Source organism: Echeneis naucrates, chromosome 15 (assembly GCF_900963305.1).
Source record: "Echeneis naucrates chromosome 15, fEcheNa1.1, whole genome shotgun sequence".
NCBI classification, from domain to species: Eukaryota; Metazoa; Chordata; class Actinopteri; order Carangiformes; family Echeneidae; genus Echeneis; species Echeneis naucrates.
This window is the reverse complement of record NC_042525.1, coordinates 22,087,439-22,114,000: the sequence shown is the minus strand read 5'-3', so window position 1 is coordinate 22,114,000 and position 26,562 is coordinate 22,087,439. Positions and strand designations below refer to the sequence as shown.

The following is a 26,562-nucleotide window of genomic DNA, read 5'->3' as shown; positions in this document are numbered from 1 at the left end:
TCACTGTTGTAGAATAGTGAGGTTGGAGCATGATCTGATCGAACAATACTATCATATATGCAATTAGATATACTGGGTAGCAGAGATGAGGAAATTAAGAAATAGTCTATTCAGGAGTGGGTTTTAAATACTGCTGAGTAACAAGAGAATTCCCTTTTTCTGGGGTTCTGAGTCCTCCACGGATCACAGAGATGCAGGTCTTTCATATATTGTTGTATTTTTCTTCTTATTTGAGAATGGGATGTATCCACCCCTGCTGAGTGATCCAGCTTTGGGTCTAAAGTGCAATTTAAGTCACCTGCAAATATCATCTTACCAGGGAGGGTGGCCATCAACAGAAATAAATTCTCAAAAAATGATGGGTTATCATCATTTGGGCCATACACATCAAACAAATGAATATTTTCTCTCAAGTGATTTCCTTGAACCACCAAAAATCTACCAGTTTCATCATAAATAGTACTGTTTACTTGAAAAGGCACCAAATTATGAATTAACACCATAACCCCCGTTGAATGAGAAGGAAAACAGGATGTGAGCAGTTTACCTGGCCATCTCCTATGAGCTTTCACCAAGTTCTCTCTGAGTAAATGAGTCTCCTGAATAAACACTATTGATGATTTAAGTTGTTTAAAGCTGGTAATCACCTGTTTTAATTTAATCAATTTTGCCTTCCCTCTTACATTCCAAGAGGTAAATTTAAAAGTCTTTTTTGAAGTAATCTAATCTAAATAATATACTAGATTGTGCAGCATGGCATTATCGTTTGGTTGTTAGTAAACCTGATAAACATCTCTATGTGATGTTTTGGGAGTGCACCAAGTACTTTAGTACAACAGGTAAAAGGTAAGGTACAAAAAATCCCCTTAGCTATCAACCTGAACAGGACAGCTCCTTGCCCTTGCCCACCCTCCCCGTGACCTTGGGGTGCAGTTAATTGCACATGCTGATCCAATGTAAACACTATCCCAGAAAAGAAAACGATCACTGTTTATGTAGTTAAAGGAAAATTTCAGCGCCATAACCACCTCCCTCCAAAAAATACCTTTTTATTTATGAACAATTAAAATTTATTTTTAACTATCTTTTTCTTTTTTGATGACTCAGCTGTTTGGTGAAAAGCAGAATAATGGAAATGTCTGAATGATCAATGTCCCAAAGTAAATCATTTGCAGTGGCTGTTCATACCAAATTATTCAAAGTTAAAGTCAACATCTGAAATGTTTTATCATTATTAATGTCACATAACCCAATGCCCATGTCTTTGAACCATGAGAGGAAAGTTGGGAACCTGCACAGAAGCCACAGGAAAATCATGTAAAGTCAAAGCAGAAAGGACCAGGTTGATGCCAAATAGAATAGGTTCAGTTTAAAAAGGCTCATTTCAGATTAATGGTTGTTAAAATATTGTTGAACTAAGGGAGGTAGTGAGAGGTTAATAATTATTTATACCGTGGTAGAGTCACGTGGGATCGCAGGGAAGATGGCGGCACAGTAAGAGAGCTCCCCACGACTATCTGTTAATTATGTACATTTTGAGACATACACTTCGTTCTTAGTTTCAAAATTGAGGCCCTGTGTTAAAGACAAGAATTAATTTCGGTTTCCGACCAAAAATTTGTACCTCCCCGGCGAAATGTCGAACAACAGCAAAGCTAACTTTTTCAAAGGTGCGGCGACGAGAAGTAAGCTAACCTCAAAGACCAGCCCAACACCTGAACTCACCTCCACGTCTCCGACACCGGCATGTGAAAACGACCCTAAACCTGGAGAAGTGTTTGACAATAAAACAATGTTTGAGGAGATACGGAAAATGAGTACCACTCTTCAGGTGGTGGCGACGGATGTTGTCTCAATTAAGGAGACAACGAAAGAGCTTAAAGATGCGGTGGAGAACATACAAGTGAGGCTGGGAGAGGCGGAACAACGCATTTCGGACGTGGAAGACGTAAACGCACGAATGGAGGAAAGTATGGAGAAATGTGACAAGAGACTGGAAACACTGTGGATGCGCGTGGAAGATCTGGAAAACCGCAGCAGGAGAAATAATGTAAGAGTGGTGGGACTGAAAGAGGGCAAGGAGGAGACGGGCAAAGTTATTCAGTATATGGAAGAGATCATCTCTCAGGGGCTCGGGCTATGAGTTTGACATTGAACGTGCCCACTGCTCTTTGGCACCCATACTGGGCCTGAATCAACCGCCCAGGACCATTCTGATGCGCTTCCTACGTTCATCGGCCCGAGACAAGGTGCTGCAGGTGGCTAAGGAGAGACGTGGGATCGACTGGGAGGACTGTAAGCTGTCCTTCTATGAAGATGTGACCAGAGAATTAGCGGAGAAAAGGAAAGCATTTACTCCAGTGAAGAGACGTCTGCATGAGCTAAATGTGAGACACAGGCTGGTCTACCCCGCCACGCTCATCTTCACATGGAAAGGGCAGAAGAAAATTTTTCGAGACAGCAAGGATGCGGAGAAGTTTGTGCGAGATGCTGAATAGAGGACCGGGGGACTTTACGAAACCAGACGAAGTGTGTGTGAATCTGTGGGAATAAGGTAACGTTGATGATGGAGTGTGGGAGGCAGGAAGAGCTGTGCTGTCACGAGCTGACAGGATGCACCTCACGGACACGGTTAATTTAGATCAGGTTAGTCGGGGGGCGGGGTGGGGTTTAGTTAGAAGTACCGAGTTCTGGGCTGCTTTAACCGGGGTTATATTTGTGTTTTTCATGTTTTATCTGTGCACCAAGACAGTATGTTTGAGAAGGCTCAACATTTTGAACAACCCCTTGAACTATGTAGTTATTATTGAAACCATGATGAGAGAACTGAGGTCAAAGAGTATTTACAGGTCTAGAAATGATGGCTAACAGGTACATTAATATAATATCGTGGAACATAAATGGATGTGGCAACCCTATTAAAAGGAGGAAGGTTTTGACTAAACCTAAAAAATCTAAAATCTAAAAATACAGATATAGCATTTATTCAGGAGTCTCAAATTATGGGAGATGAAGAGGCAGGGAAATTTAAAAGAGGCTGGGTAGGGAAGGTTTTTCATAGCTCATACTCCAGTAAACAGAATGGGGTGATGATACTCATTAATAAAAATGTAAGTTTTGTCATGCTAAAACAACACAATGATAAGGACGGTAGAATTATTTGCATTGAAGCCTTGATCAATGGAATCAGGACAGTGCTATGTAATATATACGCCCCAAACAAGGAGGAACCGGATTTCTTTCATGAAGTTAATAGAGTGATAGGAAACATGCAGGGCCAGGTCATACTAGCAGGGGATTTCAACCAGGTAATGGACGGAATAATTGATAAGAGTAAGCCCAGTGGTAAATCTTCACCCAGGGACAGAGCTGCAATTCATATGCTGACAGAAGACTTGAGTTTGGTGGACATATGGCAATTGGTGAACCCACGTGAGAGGGAATACACCTTTTACTCCCACTGTCACAAATCCCATTCAAGGATTGATTTTTTTCTGATGTCTAACTCATTAATAGACTCAGTAGTGGACTGTGGGATAGGGGCTATTGCCCTCAGTGATCACGCCACAGTGGAGTTACATGTTGACCTGAACACAGATAGTGTGAAAAGAGGACGTTGGAGGCTTAACACCGCGTGGCTACAGGATGTGTCATTTAGCAATACGTTATCAGAGGATCTTAAATCTTTTTTTGAAATTAATATTGGCTCTACAGAAACAATTTCCTCGGTTTAGGAAGCATCTAAGGCTTATACAAGAGGGAAAATTATTGCTCACGCCTCAAAAATGAAAAGGAGAATGTGAAGAAAGAAAACACATTAGACAAAGAGATCTGTAAATTGGAGAAAGAATTGGCAAGTCACTATTCAGATAATCTATACAAAACAATTTGTAATAAGAAATATCAACTACATGATATATATAATAAAAAAGCTGAGTATGCCTTATTTAGGCTAAAAACTCATTTCTATGAAGGGGGCGAAAAGAATGGCAGACTATTAGCGAGACAATTAAGACAACAGGATAATTCCAATAACATTCCAATGATTAAGAAGGATAATGGGGTAGTAACCTCATCAAAAGAAATTAATCAGGTTTTTAAAAAATTTTATGAAAACCTTTACACATCCTCCTGTGCTCATAATCCAGAAGACACAGAGACATTTTTCTCAGGTATTCATCTGCCGAGTGTATCTAATGAGCAAAAAGACATGCTGGATGCTCCAATAACAGAGGAAGAGATTAGGGCTACTATTTCATCCATGAAAACCGGCAAGTCACCCGGTTTGGATGGCTTCCCGGTTGAATATTACAAGAAATATATTGATATCTTGGCCCCCATATTGCATAAGGTATACATGGAGATATTTGAGAGATGCTCACTACCTGGTACGTTTAATGATGCTTTAATCTCTCTTATTCCTAAGAAGGACAGGGATGCCTCGGATCCGTCTAATTTCAGACCTGTTAGCCTTCTTGGGGTGGATTGTAAGATTTTGACAAAGACCTTGGCGTCACGTTTAGAGAAAATACTTCCAGACATTATACATGGAGATCAAGTAGGTTTTATTAAAAAAAGGTCCTCAGTTGATAACATGCGAAGACATTTGATGCATATGAACTGCTCTAATCCGGTACCAGTGGCAGCTTTCTCACTTGATGCTGAGAAGGCTTTTGACCGGGTGGAGTGGGGGTTCCTCATGTCGACTCTTTCAAAATTTGGGCTAGGTCCTGGCTTTTGTAACTGGGTGAAGATACTTTACTCTAGCCCAAGAGCAGCTGTTCTAACAAATGGGCTGATTTTTTCTGTCTCTCCAGGGGGACAAGACAGGGATGTGCTCTCTCCCCATTGCTCTTCACTATGGTTCTTGAACCACTAGCTGTAGCAATCAGAGCTGATGTGAGGGTTAAAGGTGTGCAGGCAGGAGGTAGAGAGCACAAGCTATTTATGTATGCTGATGATATTTTAGCAGTGTTAGAGGAACCTGGGAACTCCCTGCCGGTGTTACTTGAAGGTATCGAATCATATTCTAAATGATCAGGTTATAAAATAAACTGGCATAAGTCGGAATGTATGCCGATATCGCATACATGTCACTCTGGGGTTATCACTTCATATGGCTTCAAGTTTCTATCTTCAGGTATGAAATATCTAGGCATCCAACTAAATTCAAATCTGGACGAAATGATGCTCTCAAATATGGAACCACTCCTCCAGAAAATAAAACTGAACCTGGATAAATAGGGAAAATTGAGGCTCACATTGTGGGGAAAAATTAATGTAATTAAAATGGTGGTTGCACCACAATTCAATTATGTTTCCATGATGTTGCCACTCAATATAGTACCACAACCGTTTAAACATTATGATAAAATTATCAAAGACTTTTTATGGGATAAAAAGAGACCAAGGATTAATATAAAGAAGATGTGGGCAGCGAGGGAAATAGGAGGTATGGGTCTACCTAATGTAAGATTATATAATCTATCATTTGAAATGTCTAGATTGATAAAACATTGGAAGGGGATAGATCAGGAGCTGAGCTGGATCAAAATTGAAAGACAACTAACTAGCCCATTTGAACCTCTGGATGTCCTCTCACATGGGGCAACAACTTCTGGACATAATTATTTTTCAAACCCAGTGCTGTCTTATTCTAAAGCAGTTTGGAGAGAAATTCATAAGATATATAGTATTTCGCACTTGAGACAACCTTACGCCTCTCTATGGTATAACCCAGCCGTGCGTATTGGGAAGCAATCTGTCTATTGGAATCAATGGCTTGTAAGAGGGATACACAAAATAAGTGACCTGTGTGTGGATGGAGTGTTCATGTCGTTTGCCTATATTATGCAAAAATATAATCTGGAATATAAAGGTAATTATTAGAAATATTTACAAATAAGAGACTGTATCACAAAGGGTAAATTTAATCACCACAAGAATACATTGATGGAAGTTTTGGATCTACCAAGTATAACACACAGAGCAGCCATATTCTACAAGACATTTAATGGTTTACAAGAAGATGTGTGTAAAAATCTGAGGATTATTTGGCAGAAAGACCTAGGGTGTGATCTGAATGAGGAGCATTGGTTAAATATCTTATCAAATACAGGGAAACACATGAGAGAGGCAAAGGGGAAATTTATTCAGTATAAGATAGTTCATTGATTTTATTTCACCCCTTCAAAACTACATAGAATGAGCTTATTAGGAAGTAATTTATGCTGGAAGTGTCAGAGTGAAATAGGAACATTTTTACATGTAATTTGGGGATGTAAACTGGTGTACCCGTTTTGGGAGAAAGTATTGGAATATGTGAGTAAATGGCTGGGTGTACGAGGGGTTTTAAAAGTTGGGATGGTCACCGCTGCTCGAACAATTCTCAGAGTATGGAAGAGTACAGTCGCCCCAGATGTAAAAAAATGGATGGAAATGATGTCAGAAGTTGCATCATATGAACGCATGTTGGCTAGAATTAACAATGAAGAGGAACATTTTAGGAGGGCCTGGGAAAGTATTTTTTTTGTAGGTAGGACATATGGAAAAATTTGAAGACATGGGGCTGAATGTATATTGTGGGTGTTTCAAAAAAGGAAATGTTGATTTGCAGGAGGCCTTTGTATATATTGTTGTATTCTGGTGGTATTCTGATTGTAAGTTTATGAGTGTAGGAATAAATAAAAAACTTTAATGACAAAAAAAAAAAAAAAATTATTTATACCTCACTGGGTCAAATAAAAAATGAACCGCTAAGAAAAAGATACTTAGTAACAGCGGATGTTGAGTTTTTTCTTCCCAGCATCTTCAGCTGTGAGTTTTACTCCTGCTCTCATTTGTTTGTCTTAGGCCGATGGATCTCTTCAGTAATCACAGGCTCCATGTTTATGCTATAAATCCATGTTGAGTTTTCCTGAAAAGGAAAAGGGGGAGGTTGTCTTTTTCTTTCATTGGCTTTTTGATGGCCAAGGCTTCCTGCAGGGCAGACAACCTTTATGAGGCTCTGCAGTGAAGCATCAGGCCACTGCTGAATAGCTGTGGTTATTATCACAGACCGGATGCTGCTGTAAAGGGCTCACATTTCCAGATCACTCCAGGCTGCCTCCCCTTACGTAGGCTTCAGCTCATTGGTTTTCATCTCATGGATGTGTGTTTCCCTTCGTTCTGGCTCCCAGAACTGGTCTATTATTGGTTTGAAGTATATATTCCACTGTATGGAAGATGGAAGCTGGGTCAAAGTTCGGTAGCATTTCATCAAATCCAAATCCAAAACTGAATCAGCCTATTGAATCCAAATCCTATCAAATCCTCATTTTCAAGGTGCTCATGGCTAGAGACTGGGAACATAAAACAGACTCCTCCTTCCCGTCATCACTGCAACCACTGAAGAGCGGAACTTACACAATATTATCATTCCATCATTCTGCCAAGGACACACAAGCTACTTCATTTGCCGTCTTTCATAAAACCTTATAGTTGTATCCAATTTTACAATTAAGTTTACAACCTCATTCCTATTCCAAAGAAGACAAGACCTAAAGATCTGAAGGACTACAAGCCAGTGGCCCTGACATCAATCCTGTGCAAGTGTATGGAAAGAGCAGTGTGTATTTTACTGTTAGGTGGGCTGTCAGACAAACTGGATCCACTCCAGTTTGCTTACGACGCAAAACGAGGCACTGATGATGCAAGTATCATGCTTCTCGACTGTCACCAAACAAATGGACTCCACACATCCACATACAGGGCTCTTATTTATGGACTTCTCATCTGCTTTTAACATCAACACTGCTGAGTGTTGAAATCATTCATCACCTCTGCTATAACTGCACTGTTCTTGTCTGTTGCTGTGTGTGAATGTACTTATAAGTGTGTTTTTAATTTGTGATGAAGCCATGTCGAGGACAAATTTCTGTTTTTACTGAAGAACAGAGTTTTCTATTCAAGTGGTGAGTGGATATAATTTAGCACTAACACTATGGGCAGTGCTGAAGTGGAAATCCTGTGACATCTTTGCTGTTACGTTTCACCAGGTTTATTTTAGCAAGAACCTTTTTCACGTTATCTTTAGCTCACAGCAGCATCCTGTTCTTGTTGGGAGAGTGTACTGAACAACAGTGATAAACAAGGTCATGTCATAGACTGGGGAGTTTCAGGAAAACTATTTAATTACATACATGAGCTACTGAACAGGGCAGCTACTTTATCATCCTCAAGGACTGACATACTGCAGAGCTGAAGAGTAGTTTAGTAATAAATGGCTGGACTAGTTGAGCTGGTGAAACTGCCCCTTCAGGGAGTGGGTGGATGCTAACTGCTTCTCTAAAAGCTGCATCTCAGAGGATGGTTGGCAGCCGATGTGATGATCTACTGGTATTTTTGATTGTTTGATCCACATCCAGAGGCAACCCCTTTTTTTCTATTAACCACCAACAACTTTATCTCAGTAAGATCTGAGGTAACAACACATATGAAAAGCACTTGAGAGATTAAACCTTGATTTTCATTGTAAATTATTGGCTTTGATCAACTGTTAATCCCCCATGATGTTACACTTTTGGTTTGTGAGCTGTTGTTTTCAAGTTTCCAGGGGCACTGTAGTCTATCCGTACCATTTTCCATAAGACAATCTAATAACTGTAAATTAACATATACTGGCAGTAATTTAAAGACATACAAAATTACAGAAAATCAGTCATTCAAAGTGTAAGATTCAAATTTCAAAGTTGGCGTCTGTTTCCAGTTTGCTTGGCCCCGCCCATAACGACCAACCGGTTGAGTCTGAAGAATGACAGTGTCCGTCCAATCAGTTATGCAGGGAAAAGACGTGTCCTCATGGGTGCTAATCTTCAAGGAGGATGTCTGTGACAGCCGCAATTGCTTCCCTAACATAAGCTATTGTTAGCAGATGACTAAGTGACTGATAGCAGCTGGGTCATTTTGTTTTACAGCTAGTATTCATTGTGAACGCACGCTTTTGGTCAAAGCCTTTTCTAATATGGCCAGAGGTTAGTGCACGGGTGTCAAACTCAGACCCACGGGCCAAATCTGGCCCTCGGTGTAATTATATTTGGCCTGCAAGATCATACCAAATATGTATTTGAGCACATACACTGCTAGTACTAAGTACCAAGAAAGATTTCCATTAAGCACCTCCTCCCTGTTTCTGTTGACAATCATTACCATCCATTCTACCAGGCACCTCAGACAAAGTAATCTCACCTGCCATGCTGCCTAGTGCACAGTTTGCTGAAACACTCAGCATACACAGCGCCAAGTTTGCCCGGCGACTTTGAAGCCCAGAAATGCAGATGTGGACTGTTTGCGGTTGACGTGGAAAGTGCACCAGCCGACCTTCAAATGGAGCTGATTGAACTCCAGTGTAGTGACACGCTCAAGTCAAAGTATGAGTCTGTGGGTGCTGCACAGTTTCCATGTTTCCTCCGACACACAGCCCCAACTTCGTGACCAAGCTGCTCAAATGCTGTCTATGTCAACAACTGTTCTCTTTGATGAAGATGAACAAAACACCACTAAGGAGTCATCACCCTGATGAACATCTTCACTCAGTCCTCCTCAGCGCAGAGCCTAACCCCAGACATTTATGCACTTGCATCTGAGAAGAGATGTCAGGTATCTGGCTCGAACCAATGTGCATCAGAGTAAATCAGAGTAAACTGAGCTTGAATGAATATTGTCTTTATGCAATTTTCCTACTCCAAGGCATGGACTGTTAATAGCTGAATTTTCATTGAAGGAAATTATTATTTTTGGTTGTTGTTGGCCTGTTAAAGATTTAATTGAACAGGAACTTGAAAGGCTACAGATGGAGTGAGTCATAATGAGAAATTAATACGACTGATATGTGTTTTATTTCAAATGTAATTTCTCATGTGTTAATAATGGTAAACTTTGGTTGTTCCAAGATTCAGATTCTATGTTTACGCCAAACTAAAGTTTCCATATGAAAAGGTTCACCGTTGCAGTCCATTTTTCAATAAATATTGAGTTTGGCCCGCAACTTCGCCCAGTTTTTAATTTTGGCCCACTGTGAATTTGAGTTTGACACCCCTGGGTTAGTGTAATTGTGTTGCTCTCTGCTGATAAATGTTCGTGATTTGAATGCAGTCAAACTGCTGTATGCTGCTCTGTGTAATGTCCCGCTCGTCCTGCGTGATTCCCGTAGAGACTTGAGATCATTAATTTAAGTTTGTTCTAGCATTAGCATGCTAAGCTAGCCGGCTCACTGCCGGCTTCCCTCACTAGTCTGCTGTTTTTTCAACCAGGAGAGTTTATTCCTATCTATTGCCCCAGGTGTGGAGATGTTTGTTTGTTTATGTTTAAATGTTTTGAGTGTTAATATCTGGGTCTATTTGCTCTGTACATGTTGTTACTGCTAAATGATACTGTCACGGGTTGTTTGCAGGGTGAGGACACAAATGCAGGAGCAGGCGGAAGTGAGGTTAAGGTGGTGGTGAAAGTTTTATTGAAAACCAAAGACAAACATAGAAACTAACAGGACTCTAAACAGGAAGGACCACACTAGAAAAATACGAAAACATAGGTGTTCCAGAAAACAGGACAAAAACAGGCTCTCCAACAGAACAAAACAAAGGATCCACCAAGGACTGGACAGAAACTAAGACTGAGATATGCACTGAACTTAATGAGACAACAAGGAGCAGGTCTGGAGACAGGGGCAGGCGGGGAGCGGATTGGTTGTGCAGGCACAAGAGGAGGGAGACAACAAGACACAGGTGAAACACATTAGGGCAGGGAAGGCAATCATCCTGTGGGAACTTAACAGGACAAGGACTTCAAAATAAAACAGGAAGTGACAACCAAAATCAAACTGAGTCAAAAACAGAACTGACTGACACGAAAGAAAACTTGAGATGTAATAGATAACAGATAGATGTAATACATGTAACAGATGGCTGCTGACTGTGATATTAGTCCATTTGGATTCAAATATTAAACTGAGGTAGTGAAATGGCTTTTTCTGGCTACCATATTAAGTTTGGTTGCCTAATTGCATTATCTATTTTTTTAAAGCCGAGTCATTTATTTTTGGGTTTCCTGTTGAACTTTAAATGTGGAAGCATTGAAAGCAGAAACTAAACTGTTGAAAAGACCAATTTATGTTATTTTTTTGTAATTAAATTTTACTGTGCAAAATTGATTATTTTATTGTAACATTTAATGCTAAAAAGGTTTTTTTAGCTCACACACAGCTCACAATATCTGTGTGTTTCTGTCTGTTCCCACAGTCGCCAAGTAAAGATCCGGAGATCCACCACAATTATGCAGCAAATCAGTATAGGACAACAAATGACTACTAAATACCCTTAATTGACAGGGAGTGTCCTTAGATGTTGCTATTTTTGAGGTGTTTGCAATGTATTTAGCTTGTTTTTCCACCTGTCTACTTTCCACAGTTTTTTAATCTACTAATTCTCTAAAATGATAAATACTGTAAATCTGCAGACATTTCTTTCATTTTATCAACAGTTTGTTTTATAGTAATTGTAGACCATAGAATTTTTTTTTTTTTTTTTTTTAATTTTTCAAAACTATATGTGTTCTTCAGAATAGGCCTATTGAAGTCTTTTTAACTTTTTTTTTCTAAAAAAAAAAAAAAAAAAATGTTTTCTATATATTATTGTTTTATATTTAACTAAGTAAAGAGGGTTTAAACTCACACCAGCTATGCTGATGTTGTCACTCAGTGACTAAGCAGCCAGCACTGTGACTACAAAGTCATCCACCTCTTATCTAATTTATTCGTACCAGTGTTAGAAGGAATAAGATACATGTGGAGTGGACACACACTTACTGTTTGCTTTCTACTCTTCCTCCCTTCCTGTGTTTATAACTGTATCATCACCTTTGCTGAAATAAGAAAGACAAATGTGGAGTATGTGAAATATTAATATCTCTCGATACTGAGAAAGCCTTCTATCAGGTGAAGTGGGATTATCTTTTCTACATTCTCAAACAATTCCACCGGTGGGTCAGTTTTGGTTTGAGATTTGTCTCTTGGATAAGGATGCTTGACTCTTCCCCGCTAGCAGCTGTCCGTACAAAGAATAATCTCGCAGCTCAGGCTGCCCTCTGTCGCATCTTCTATTCATTCTCGCAGTAGAGCCATTAGTGATTGCACTGCGCGGTGAAGTTGGCATTAAAGGAATACAGAAGAATGGTTTTGAGCAAAAAATATCCCTTTATGCTGACGACAACGATCAGTTTACCAAAAGCACTCAGTCTGCTAGAAGGCTTTGGGAAAATATCAGGATATAAAGTCAACTTACAAAAGCGTGAGATCATGCCGGTGAATACTGCAACCAAGCTGTAAACCAAAAGTACATATAAATTCAAATATTTAGGAATCTGGGTCACACATGACTTTAAAAACTTCTTTAAGGCCAATTTCCCTCCATTGCTTCTTCACCTAAAACTAAATTTAGAATGCTGGAACCTACTACCCTAATCGCTAGAAGCAATATTTGTACTTATTTCAATGTATCACTGTATTTTTATTGAAATCGACAAATTGATATGGATTTATCTGGAATAAGAAAAACCCTTGAATACGTAATTCATGTTACAACATGTTACAACAGCACCGTCAACATGGTGGACTCTCTCTTCCCAATCTTCAACTATATTATTGGGCCACTAAACACTAACACTAAAATTAAATGTCCCCAGATCACATTTTCTGTTTAGATTTTTACACCTTTCAGTTTCGTTTCATCATCATCTGTATTTCTGATCTGATGTATGTATGTATTTCTTTTTCAGAGAAGCAGCAGTCGGTCTTGTGTGTGTGTGTGTGTGATGGTGCTGGCTCTTTTATTTTATCCATGTTGCTCACAGCTACCTGTTACCTTGTTGTCCCACTGCAATTATCATCCCGACATCAATCATTGTTGCTTTAGTCCCAGGTTAAATTTTTCTCCCAGTCTCCTAATGCTCATTAATCTTTTTAGCCATTATTACTTTGTTTGTGTGTGGGTGTTTTGTTTAGAGTGAATTACTTTATTGTCAATAAAGAAAAGCATTTACAGTAAGATAGGCATGAAATTTAAAATTTCCTCCCGTTTGTCGTGCCCCACCTGTCATGTCATGTCCCCACCGGTGGGTCACACCCCACACTTTGAGAAGCACTGCTTTAAGCTATGGATTAAAGATCTTGCATATCATTTGACATTGGAGAAAATTTGCTACTCTACAAGAGGGTGTGCTCAGAAATTTCACGATATCTGGCAACCATTCTTAGCTTATTTAGAACAAATGGACACCACTGAGGCTGCAGCCTTGAAACACTGACCCTTATACTGTATAGTTTACCTATCTGTTATTTGCAATATTCATTTTTATTTTTACTATTTATGTATGTTGTGTTTTGTCCTTTTTTTTTTTTTTTTTTTACCTTTTTTGTTTTTACTTTTCCTGTATGGATATTTCATCTGAGATTCTTGTCACATTGAATGAGTACAGTAAATGTTTCTGGAACTGATTCTGTTACACTTCTGAGGGGTACAATATTTCTGTTGTAGGGATGGGGCTTATATTTTATATTTACTGTTAAATAGGACTTTCTGGAAAGTAATGTACTCTGTAAAATTTGAAAAGTCAATAAAAAGCCTCGAACAAAAAAAAAAAAAAAAAGATGAATAGACAGTCTCAGCTTTTATTTCCTGGTATTTACATCTAAATGTGTTTTAGGCATTTTACCTCTGGTATCAGACCACCCTGGTTTTAGGTGAGCAAAATTAAAGGAACAGATAGTTTTAAAGTAAATAATATTTAATATTTGGTTGCATAACATTTGCTTGCAATAACTACATCGTCTACACCCATTGGCATTGTATTCTTCATTTGTGATGCCTTTCCAGGCTTTTACTGCAGCTTCTTTCAGTTCTACTTTGTAGAAACCATATTTGGAAGAGAAGGTGGAGCTGAGGAGGAGTGAGGGCTGGATCTGAGCTGCTTTATACTCGATCCTGATTTGGTGGTACAGTCCACACCCTCTAATCGATCCCATGCTTTGTGGTCTATTTTACTCTAAATTGGATCATCATTTCAATTCAAGAAAAAAGTCGGGCCATTTTCACATACGCATCGAGACAATCTGGCTGTGAAGTTGACACTAATGGTCATTAAATATAAGCAGCTGGTTTCTTCCAACAGAAAGTATGACACATTCATACCAGTCAAAGTGGTTTAGTTCAGTGTAGTGGACAACATATGATGCTACATCTTGGACACCCCTGGCCCTGATTCAGGACCATGAAGAAGTCCTGCACATCTGAACAACCACCATGGTGATTTAGGGGTGTCTCCTGAAACAGTGTGACTATGGTGGTTGCGTACCGGACCACTGTCGTCATGGTACCAACATCAGTGTACAGGCAGGCTTACAGAACAGTTTAGGTTAAGTGTATTAAAAAACTGGTTTTGGTTAGTAGTTTTTATGTTAAAGGACCTTCATTGCCATGGTTAAGGTACTGAGGGTGGTTGAGCGTGGTACATTTGCGCTTATAAGGAAAAAAGCAATGCAGGTTTCTCATGAAAATGAAGGTCAGTCTTCTGAATGAAATACCTGTCTTTTGTGGAGACGCTTTTTCACTGCAACATCCTTTGTGGACTATGTTGCTCTTCATCCTCTGTCCCCGTCAGAGCTATTCCAGCTATGAAAAGATGAGCACTGGGCGGGAGCTGAGCTCAAAGGACCCTCATTTGTCTGTGGAACAAAGAAGCATGTTTTTCTTTCCCTTTTTTTAATGGGCTGTCCCACAACACTATCGTTAATTTGTTTCTGCTTTATCCTGTCTTTCTTCTCTGTGTTTAAATATTCAGTTTTTCTCCAGTATTCAACAGGTGGATTGTGTGAGATGGACAAATACAGACTGGCCATTAACATCTGATGTTGTTCTGGTATTTTGGTCAGGAAGAAAATTAAGAACAAGGTTAGATAGAAATAGCTGTTATACATTTTAATATGATTTGAGGATATTTTTAAGCTTTTCTATACCAAATAAAGACCAGAACACGTCTATCCATTTCAGTGTAACGGTGTGCTCGCAGGTTTCCACAGTTGCTGCACCAGTCGTGGTAGCAGTAGTGATGAAAAGGCCAGTGCATCAGACTGGGCCAGTAACAGTGACATTTCCTGGAGCAATTGCGAACTGCCTTTCATGACATTGTGTTGTTAACAGAAATCTAAAGGTCCTTTGTTTTATTCTCCTGTGTTTTCTCTGAACTGTTGCTTTCCATAAGATGATATATTTGTGTCTTTAAAAACCAAAAACTATCTCACATCATCCAATTTTACATCTTTTTATTCTCTCTCTGAAGGTCGAGTAAGTACAGATCAGTTAGCCAAAATAAAAAGAGACTCTAATCCTCTCTTGGTACTGACTGTTATTTGCTAAAACTCAGAGAAACCAAATCTTACAAGGTTATATGGCAGGTCCAGCTGGGTTAGGGTTTTCCTGCTTGGCGGAATGTTTCTTCCTTCGTCATGACTGCTTTTGTGACATCACAAACTTCAGAAGTTCTGTAAACTGGTATTAAGGCTCAGTTTCTGATGCAAACTGAGCATTTCTCTTTGGACTGAGACATTTGATACTTTTACTGTATTACTATAGAGTGTTGGGAGTACCAGAAGTAATTAATTACTGTAATGCATAGCTTTTTGCTGTAACGTAGTAGTCATTACAAAAAAATGTTGATCATATTTTACTCAGTATAAATGTCAGTGACACGCATTAAAATGCATTTTAACCCAGATTGAAGTGGCGGGTTTTTTTCTATACAAAATCGCCCAAATCACAGGAAGATCAGCAAAAGAGAAAAGTCCAAGCACAATATTTCACTTCCCTTCTAATCTATACAGAACAGAAGAGATGAGTGCAGCAGCAGCAGCAGATGCAATGTTGGCTAGTACGTTCATGAAATGGGCATATGCCCATTACTTTCAGTTCAGATCAGAAATAAATAAAGACAGGAGGAATATCGTAGTTAAATGCACTTTGTGTGCGAAACCTAAAGATCTGTTCGCTTCCTGAAATAGCACCTGTAATTTTATATTACAGTTTTTCGCCTTACGTCTAGCTCAGTGAGATGCCACATCACCTTCCACTGGATGTGTAATGAGCAAATTGAGCATAATGAGCTACATTTAGAATGCTAAATCCATATTTCCATTCATTTTGGTGAGAGTAACTTAAAAGTAACGCAAAAGTTGTGTAATGCCTTACATTCCAAATACAGTAATATTATAATGTAATGAATTACTTTGAAATGACAGTAACACGTACATAATGCATTACAGTTTTGTAATGTCAGTTGCCCAACACTGTTACTTTAGAGATAGGTATTTTCTCACTGCACCATCATAAGAAAGTTGGAAAGATGCATTTAAAGGCAAATAATTCATTTCATAATGCTCTGAATTCCTCTCAATGTGTGTTTACCAAATGTGTAACCATTCGTTTAGCGTTTAAACACAGCACAGTGAAAGAGGTTTCTCCAGATGCAGCTCTGAGGAATCATTTGGCACAAACACAAGATCAAGACTCTTATAGGAGAGCACAAATGGCTGAGGCAGCATCAAGCTTTTGAATTAGTGCCATGCACACACATACACACACAACACTGCAGGCACCAGGCTGCAGCTAACTGGCCGGCTGTTTAAACTGCCCAAACAAGGCTGCTGCTTTGATGACTCATTGCTGTTTAGTGTCAGTGAATACACCAGGTGTGTGTGTGTGTGTGTGTGTGTGTGTGTGTGTGTGTGTGACAGAGAGAGAGAGGCCATGAATGAATGAGAAACCTCACTGACTCATCTTCCCCCTCTACTCACTTGAATATGCTTTCAGAGATAATGCCTTCTCCTACTGGTCAAATTGTTTATTCAAATTGTAAAGTCATTTGAAGCAAGCAACTGTTTTTGGATTAAACATAATGGCAGCTGATCTGGGGATGTTTGAGTAGCCTCAGCCTTAACAAACAGAACTACTGACACAAACCTCCTGAGGTTTGAAAATCTGCCCTCCCAGCACAACAACATCGCACTGAAGAAATGAGCAAAGGGGATTAATGTTAGTAACAGGTTAACTGAACTTGCAACAGAGTTTAAGATCTCTCATTTGTAACTAAATACCAAGCAGTGCCTGAATCTGAGGAGCCGCTATAAACGAATCAGAGCTCTGCTGCTGTGGAGTCAGCTTATCTCATGACACATGAAGACAACCAGAAACTGACAGCAGGCAGGCATGGCATGGCATGAACAGTGTTTTCCAGGCTGGTTTTATCCAGAACTCAACCTGACAGGTAACACTCAGTCCATGTCAGACAGATTCTGTGATTTCTGTGATGCATTCACTGACGATTGAAGTGATGAAAAACACAGAGCACACTACACTAATAGTCCCTACAAATTTGAATTGAAACAAAATGATGATGATACTGATTATCAAAGTATCAACTGCCTCATTCCACAGAAAGATGCTCAGTCTGACTTCAGAAACTCAAACTTAAAACCAGCTGTCAGGTTTTTTTATTCTTATTTTATGGTTTACTAATTAAACAGTCAGTCCAGTCCCTCTTCTGACTGACCTGATTGGCATTCAGTTGAGCCTCTTCTGCCATTTACTCACTTGCACCATAAAAACCTGGCTCATTCTGCCACTCGTCGCCAGATTGTCTGCATACCTTCAGTGGCATTGCGCCTTGGCTCTTGTTTCTTGTTGACCTCCATTTTTGACATTCTTGATCGTAGTTTTGTGTGTGTACATCCTCAGCTCCTGTTTTCCTCCACACTCCTGCATGCCACAGTCCACCGCTGTCCCTAGATCTCCCCACCTGCTTGGTTCTGATCCATCTTCTTAGTTCCCCACAATCAGATCTCACCTGTTTTGTCTGGTGGCAATAAACTGGTTCATTCTCCACCACATCCCCAAGATCTCTGTTTGTGTTCGAACACCAGTGCCCTAACTACCAGAAAGTCACATCAGAACAACCAGCCAACCAACTGCAATATGGCACCTCAGACACAAATCCACAACCAGCTCAGCTCCGTCTGGCAGTTGCCCAGCAAGGGGACACGAACAATGCATTCAGACCCTTGTAGACCACCAACCAAAGCCTTAGACAATAATGATCCAAATTTACCTTTCAGATTTCTGCTATCCTTTCTGTCCAGCCCCCTCAACACCCCAGCTCCAGTGGGCCCAGAACCTAAGGACTACAGAGGCTTACTCAGGCCAATCAAATCTGTGTTTGACTGTCTTCCAGCTAAGAATTATGTCATTTGCCTCTAATGTGTCCAAGGTTCAGAATATTTGTGGTTTACTTGGAGGAAAAGCTTCAGGAACATAAGTTATGAGGAAACCTTGAGAGAGTTTAAGGGAGTTTTTAACCACCCAGACTATCAGTATGATGCCTCTATGAGGTTAATGACTTTATCTCAAGGATCAAGGTGTGTATCTTAGTGCACAATGAGTTCTGAACCCTGGCAGCAAAGGTAAATTGGACTGAAGATGTGCTAAAAACAGAGGACAGAATGAACAAATGAAGGATGAGCTGGTCTCAAGATATGTCTTGCTAATTTAGATTCCCTTATTTCTTTGACCAAGGCTCCTAGGCCTAGAACCCGCCTGGCACCTCCAAGCCTTGCTCCTGCTGCAGCTCTTGCCTCAACTTCTATTCCTCCTGAGGAGCCTATGCAGCTGGTGATCAGTTACCCAACACTTGAAGAGAGGCTGCGGAGGCCCCAAGCTGGTGAGTGCCTCTATTGCAGCCACTTTATTGCCACCTGCCCATTGCGACTACAAGACCAGGTTCACCAGTAACCCAAAAAGATCCAAATCATTTTCAGCTGCTGGCCTCTCTCTGGCTTATCATTCTCTTTACCCTTGCTTGTGTTTTTGGATTTGGGGAACAAAGAGAATTTCCTCGACCAGAAAGTGGCAGAACAAGCAGGTCTACTTCTGGAGCTGTTGAAAGGAGACTCCTGGCCTGGTTAACACACTGCACCCAGCCCCTCACCCTTATTATTTCTCCTAACCATAGAGAATCCATACACTTCCACATCATTTCCACACCAAGTATGCCACGCATTCTTGGGTTCCCCTGGTTAAGGCCACACAACCCCAACATGGACTGGTCTTGTGGAAAAGTTATGGGTTGCAGTACCTTTTGCTTTGAAAACTGTTTAAAGTCTGCTGATCATCCATCAGGAAGTCTGGGCCCGTCTCCTGAACCCCCAGATGTCTCCAGTGTTCCTGAGGTTTACCATGACTTATAACAGGTTTTTAGTAAATCTAAAGCCCCCCCTCCCTTGACCCTATGATTGCTCTAATGACCTGCTCCTCAGTGCTCCTCTTCCTTCCAGGCGCCTCTACACACTCTCCACACCTGAACATGAGGCTATGTAGATGTACACTTGAGATTCCCTGGATGCAGTAATCTGCCCATTATCCTCTCCTCTGGAGGCCGGATTCTTTTTTGTGTCCAAGAAACAGTCCATATTAAAACCTTGCATTAATTTCAGCGGTTTAAATAATAACACAAACAAATAAGTGTCTTCCTTCCTTCATAGATTTGGCTTTTAGCCCACTTCAAGGAGCTACCATAATCACAAGTAGCTAGACCTACTGAAGGTCTATTATTTGGTGAGAATAAAGGGGAGGTCAAAGGAAGACTGCATTTAACACCCCATTAGGGCATTTGGAATACTTCCAGTCTTCCAGAACAGATTCATATTTGTTTATCTAGATGACATTCTCAAATTTACTCAGTATCTAGAGGAGCACCAGGAGCATGTGCAGCGCCTACTGGAGAACAGACTACGTAAAGACTGAAAAGTGTGAATTCCATACCAACAAGGTCAGTTTTTCAGGTTTTATTATTTAGGAAGGGCAGGTCAAGATGGATCCGGAGAAGGTGAGAGCAGTGACAGACTGGCCCATTCTGTTTTTGGCCCAACCAAAAACAACTGCAAAGATTCATTGGTTTTGCCAACTGCTACTGATCATTCATTAAGGACTTTAGCACAGTGGCGGCACCTGTCACCCTCCTTACCTCTTCTGCAGTTTCTTTCCAATGGTTCTCAGTGGTGGATGCTGCTTTCCTCTGCTTCAAGCAGTAATCCACCACCGCCCCAGGTCTGGTTAACTCTGATCTAGTTACTGTGAAAGTGGATGTTTCACACATGGGAGTTGGAGCTGTGGTCCAGAAAGCAAGTGCCACCCCTGTGCATTCTCCTCCAGACTGTCGCCGGCGTAACAGAATTATGAGAAATATAACACAGAGTTGTTGGTGATGAAGACCATAAGAATCTGGCATACATTCAGTTGGCTAAAAGATAAATCCCTTGCAAGCTGGGGGACTCTCTTCTTTAGCAGATACAACTTCACACTAACTTATCGCCCTCATTCCTGCAATGTCAAACTTCCACTTCTGCCAGGCGAAGAGTCCTGTCAAACCAGATCCCATCATCCCTGCTTCCTTCATTATGGCTTCTGTCAACTATGAGATTTCCTGTATCTAGGGGGCTCTCCACACTCAACCCAAACCAGGAACTGGTTCTGCTGACTGTCAGTTTGTCCCTGAGATGAGCAAAGCTGAAGTACTACAATGGATCCATTGTAACAGCAGAGCTACTTACCAATTATGTCATTCGTCTGCACGGTATACCTGCAGACATAGTGTCCAAAAGGGGGCATCTGTTTTGTCACAGGTTTGGCAAGCATTTTTGTCAGGGGGTTGGGACCACGGCCAGCCTTTCATCAGGATTCCATCCCCATTTGAATGGACAGATGGAGAGGGCAAACAAGGACTTTGAGACATCCCTATAATGCACGGTGGCAGCTAACCCAGCTTCATGGTGCACTTACCTCCCATGGATTGAATACGCCCACAACTGTCTGGGCTCTACATTCCACGACTGCTAGATATGTCTCAATTTCAATTCCTTATTGTAATTGCAAGTAAAGCAAACTATGAAATTGCACTAGCATCCCCTTAAAATCTCAAACGCACAACCCCCACCCCCACCCCGCACAAAACAAGGACACAATGACAATACAATAAATAAACAATAAATTCATAATAAAAATAAAAGGGCGGTTCCCCACACTCAGATCTCACCTGGTTCTTCTGTGGCAATAAACTCATTCATTCTCCACCACATCCCCAAATTGTCTATTTGTAATTTCGAACCCCAGTGCTGTAACTACTGGAAAGTAACGACACGAAGAATAAAATAGATGCAAAACCCAGGAAAACTAGGAGCTCAAAGAGGCTAAAACACTCAGTAGGGCTGGTGGTGATTCCACCTCCTATCGCATCAGGATCTCCATTATATAACTGTCACATAATCCCGGATTAAAGGTTTTGGATGTTTGTGAAATTTTTAATACTCTGAACAGAATCTTTAATTAGCTCATGCAGATCTGCAAACTGTGCTCAGGGTTTAAAGGGGTTTCCCTAGATTCTTATGCTTTTGTGGAAACGTTGCTCATCTTTGTTTGAAAGCTTTTCTTGAATTTGTCACAACACATCCACAGATGTGTAATTATATCACTGTTGTAATCTGCTGCAGAGAATTACACCCTCTCCTCGAGCTGCTCTCAGTCAAAGAGATCAAGTTATCTGAGTGGTCTTTTGACCACAGGTGAGAGAATGATGCCCCTGACATTTGGGATGCAAGTCTCATCAGCTCATCTCTGGTTTTCTTGTTTATACTGTAATTTGTGAAGAATGTGGATCTGAGGAAGAGTGAGGGCTGGATTTGACCTGCTCTTTACTCTATCCTGATTGATTTGGTACAGTTTGTCAATCACACAGTAACCACACCCCCCATAACATCGCCTGCTTTAAGTTCTATTCATTCATTTATTCATCCATCTTCAACTGCTTATCCGCTTCCAGGTCGTGGGAGGTGCTGGAGCCAATCCCAGCTCACTCTGGGTGAGGGCGGAGTCACCCTGGACAGGTTCGCAAGATCATCACAGGGCCAACACGCAGAGACAGACAGAGACCAACAACCACTCACACTCACTCAGACCTACAGACGATTTAGAGTCAGCAGTTAAACCAAACAGGATGTCTTTGGACAGTGGGAGGAAACCCATGAAGGCACGGGGAGAACATGAACCCACAACTTCTTGTTGTGGGGGAACGGCGCTAACCTCTATGTGCTTCACTTTTAGCTGTTTGAAGCTTTAAGTAACTTTAGTTTTCTGACTAAATATAAAAGTAAGATAACAACTGATGTGACTGGTTTCTGGCTCCAATGATCCCTGCTTACTTGATGTAATGTGTCATTTACACACTGGACCGGTTCATTTACGTGCTTATGTTTATGTTTAGGTCTCATGGGAAATTTCTGGAAATTCAGACAAAGGGCAGGAACGATGAATCCTTCATCCTGAACTGCTCTGAATTATTGACAACTGAAACATCACTATTCACTCATTACAAAGATTCACAATGCTGATCTTTGTGATTTAAAAAATCTCTTACATGCTGTTTTCTGGTTCACTGCAGACCTTTTTCTGTTCCGGCTTTAACTTTGATCCAATCAGAGGATAAACCAAAGTGTCTGGGAGAGACGAAACTCCCGCAGGCCTTCTAAAAACATCTCACCCCAAATGCAACAGAGACAAAATGGCCAGATGAGTAAGAGAAGTGGACCAGTCGCTGCAAGACAGAATCTGGCAATTATCTGAGGAGAAAGGAAAAACAAAACGGAAATCTCCTTTTTGAGATTTTTGAGGTCTCCATGTTTTTCAGCAGTCTTCATTTCACTCAGTGAACCATTTTATATATCATTCATCCAACACATAAATCACTCTGCTGTTGTATGCTGTTGTAGTAGCCATGCTCCAAGCCCCACCCACCTGGATCCATCATCAAACTTTGCAGATATAGTTTCTCAGAAGAGCGAATCTGTGCATGTTTTCTGATTGGCTGACTTTTTTTCAAGTGAGCCAATAAAAATATAGCAGTTTTCAGTTAGACACACGAAGAGAAGCCAAAATCCCCTCAGGCTGGATGGTACAGTAGCTGCAGGTGGCTGAGATCTGGTCTTTAGGTTCAGTTTCTGAATACAGGTGTGTGAGCATTTCTCTTTCACCTGAGACTTTTGATACTTTCACAATATTAACGTAGAACCAAGACCCGATCTACAATTAAAGAACACATGGAGGTTAAGAAGAAGCTGAAGAATGTTTGGACGGTTAAAGCTCTCCAGCAACAGTGTTTTGTTTCTCCCAGGAGACTAAAATATCTTGGTTATGGCTTTAGATCCAAGCTTTTGTGTAAGTTCTCCAGCTTCTGCTTTTGACTAAAAATGCTCTCAGACTGCCCCGAAAGCCAAAGTGGCAGTGAGACACAACTAATGGACAAAATCCAAGTGCCTCCCAGAGGAAGGTGCTCACTAGCACAGTTTACATGTTCACATGATCCCAGCAGGATGAACCCTAGATTTTCATCTGGGTGTGGCTATGTGCTGGTGTAATGCTTTAACCTGTGAGTGGATTCGTTTTTTATCAGCTATGAAAAGATGGTCATGTGGAAGACAAGTGAGTACAGACAGCATTCTTACCTGATGATGTCGTCATTGTGTCCCAGGTAAAACCTCTGGCAGTGCTCTCTGGTGTTGTAGACCACGCCGACCCCAGCCACGAAGTACACCACCTCCTTTCCGGCCGTGTAGTACAGGTTATTCCTACACTGATGGCCCCGGTACCCGTAGATCCAGTCCAGTCTGAGCCGGGAGCCCGGGGCGCTCCGGTCCGACATGCTCACTCTTCCGCTGCTGCCACTGGGCAGGCTGGAGTCACCAACGAATGAACTGATCAATCGATGATATCAGCTCTACTGAGTTTGGCTAAGTTTGATCTGTAAAAGCTAAAAATGCTCTTTCCACCACGGACAGAATTAAAAACGTAAATAATGTGAACATATATGAATCATTCTCATTTTAAATTGTATCCATCTTAGTCTGCACACTGGGTGTTTACTGTCCGTTCAATCGATCAGTCTGTTTAGAATCACCATTCTGAGTTTGGTGTGCAACAGTGACATAAAACACTTGAATCAATGAGTTTCCTGATGTCACATATTCGATGTCCAGTTATTTCAGCTCATTTTTACCTTTTTTCCTCCCGTCCACTTTAACAACAGCTGAGCTTTTCTTTGCTCCTAATATTCCTGCAGGGCTGACTGTTTCCTCTGCTTCTGTCTATAACGGCACCATCATGCAGCGTTCCTCTCCACCTACACACACGCTGCAGATTAATATTAGTAGAATTATTGTCGTTGTCGGTCTTGTTGTAAAATTTCAAACACAAAAGGAGAGAATATCAAAGCATCTGATAAGCATCTGGAAAGTTCTGCGCCTGTCCAAAAGCCCACACAGAGACGTTGTGGGAATAAAAAAAAAATCAGCAAATGAACAGAATTGATGGAGGATTGTGCTACTGGAAAATATAATCCCTCCTCACACTAATCCTCGATCTCGGGACGAGCCGTGGGTCCTGCAGCTCGGCCGGGCTCTCTCACATCATCCGCTGCTGCGGCTCACAGACCCATTCACAAATCTGGGTGTGTAATAATCCACCATCACAACAGCTCCGGAGAGAAGATCAGACACACAAGCAGAGGGATGGAAAGAAATGTTTAATGCAGAACACAGGTGGACTCAGCTGGTCAGTGGACCGGACCCTCATCCCATTGCTGCTTCCTCCCTGCGCGTCAGCCGGTACCGCGGCACAGCCTCACATCGCGCTTCCGATTCTGCCCCATGGAAATAAAAGCACCCTGTTTCACTGGATATTTACGGAACTACTTCAGTGTAAGGTACAACGCTTCCTCTGTTTTATACGTATACCCGCAGTAAATTACTATTTTTACTGCTCTACATTTATACACACTGAGATTTGACATTTTGTGGTGACAGTGTGATTTTCTGTTGTAAAATAATATGAAGTGACTTTTTCACATCTGCAACAGCTCGACTGCAAGACTTCTTTGAAAAGTGATAATTAGATTTATAAATGATGTGAATGTTTTTGTGAAGTCATCACAGTTGCTACAGTCATATGGAACCCTAACCCTTCCTGCCTACTCTTCAATGAATTAAGACAGAGGCATAATAACAAGAAAAAGGACTCTGAAAACACATATCAGCATTCACGTTTTATTTACTTGAATGGATAAGTTCCCGTTAAAACTAGATGTAGATTAATTGTTATACTCTTTCAAAAGTGTGTTTTGGTGATTTTACTCACTTGTAACCCGAGGGAGTATTTCTGTGATTCATTTGTCGCTCATTTGACATTAGTACTGCGCCTCTGACACCAGCTGTCAAATTACAGACTTTATTTTGAAGGTTACCGTCCCTGTACTTCCGCTCTATGTAGTCGTTTGTCCCGAGCTTGGCACAGCTCGGACTCGGAGGTAACCACTGCGCAGGGAGAGAAAACACCCCGGCTCCACAGGAGGGTACGCGCGGCCGCAATGGCTTGTGGGCTTTTGTGTTTTTCTCGTCAGTTTAAAGTCATTCTCGTGTTTTCAGTAGTGAAGAATAAAAAACTACAAGTACCGGCAGTAGTAAGAGAGGAGATGTCCGTGGTGCTGAAGTCAGGATCGGGATAAAGGGAAGAGAAAGTGACAGTGAACGTCTCACTGTGTTTTACAAGTAAAACAAAGGAAACACAACAGTGACACTACAAAGATAACTCTATTTTGGAAAATTTTTGATGATATATATATACAAATAAATTAAGAAACATGACTTTTGACAGCGTGACTCTACAAACATCACAGGTCTGTGTTTTATCTGGAGTCTTGGTGTATTTAAAAAGATATTGTTTGTTTTTGTTTTTTTTTTTATTCAAAGTCTTTATTTAGCCATTTAACAAAATGTAAAAACAAAACAAAACAACAACAAAAAACAGACAGACACACACATACAACAGTGACAGTTGCATGTGACACAATGATAAGGTCCTCAGCTAGACATCAAGTCACTGCGAGGCCACTGGTGCCTAAAGTCTGAAATCCTAACAAATGGACTGCTGAAGCCAACAAGCAAGCAAGAGGTATCATAATTGTGGATCAGAAAATAGGCCTACATACTGGAGGAAACAAAAATAACCAAGGGCAGAAGTAAATGTTTGAAAAAAATGTAAAGAGAGTAGTAAACAAACCTTACTGATGCATTAAGAAACATTCTTACTGGTCTTAGTTATTTATCCCCCGCCGGGCTGAGTGATGCTGGCCCAGCGGCTCCTTCATTCAGATGTAAAGGCTTCGAGAGATACTGAGAGCTACAGTGGAGAGAGAAGCACCTCTGCCATCAGGTGGACAAAATATAAAAAACACACTCAAATGTCAGCCTCACAGTGAGTAGTCATTCTTTAAGGTCTCTATCAAACATTGATACATTGAATTTGATCTTCTGTTTAATCTGAAGTGTCAATATCCATAAGAAGATACATTTGTGGTTTAAAGAGGCGAAAACCATCTCAGTGTCAT

General features: G+C 40.8%; 1 protein-coding gene across 2 annotated transcripts in view; it reads right to left on the bottom strand.

Annotated features, from left to right (window-relative positions):
• LOC115055501 (echinoderm microtubule-associated protein-like 6) overlaps positions 1 to 23,823 on the bottom strand; it is a 97,377-nt gene extending 73,554 nt beyond the window's left edge. For both annotated transcript variants that reach the window (XM_029521359.1, XM_029521360.1), the window contains exon 1: positions 23,627 to 23,823. In XM_029521359.1, coding sequence (XP_029377219.1) covers positions 23,627 to 23,823 — 197 coding nt within the window. The remainder of the gene's footprint in view (positions 1 to 23,626) is intronic.
• Positions 23,824 to 26,562: the final 2,739 nt, after the last annotated feature.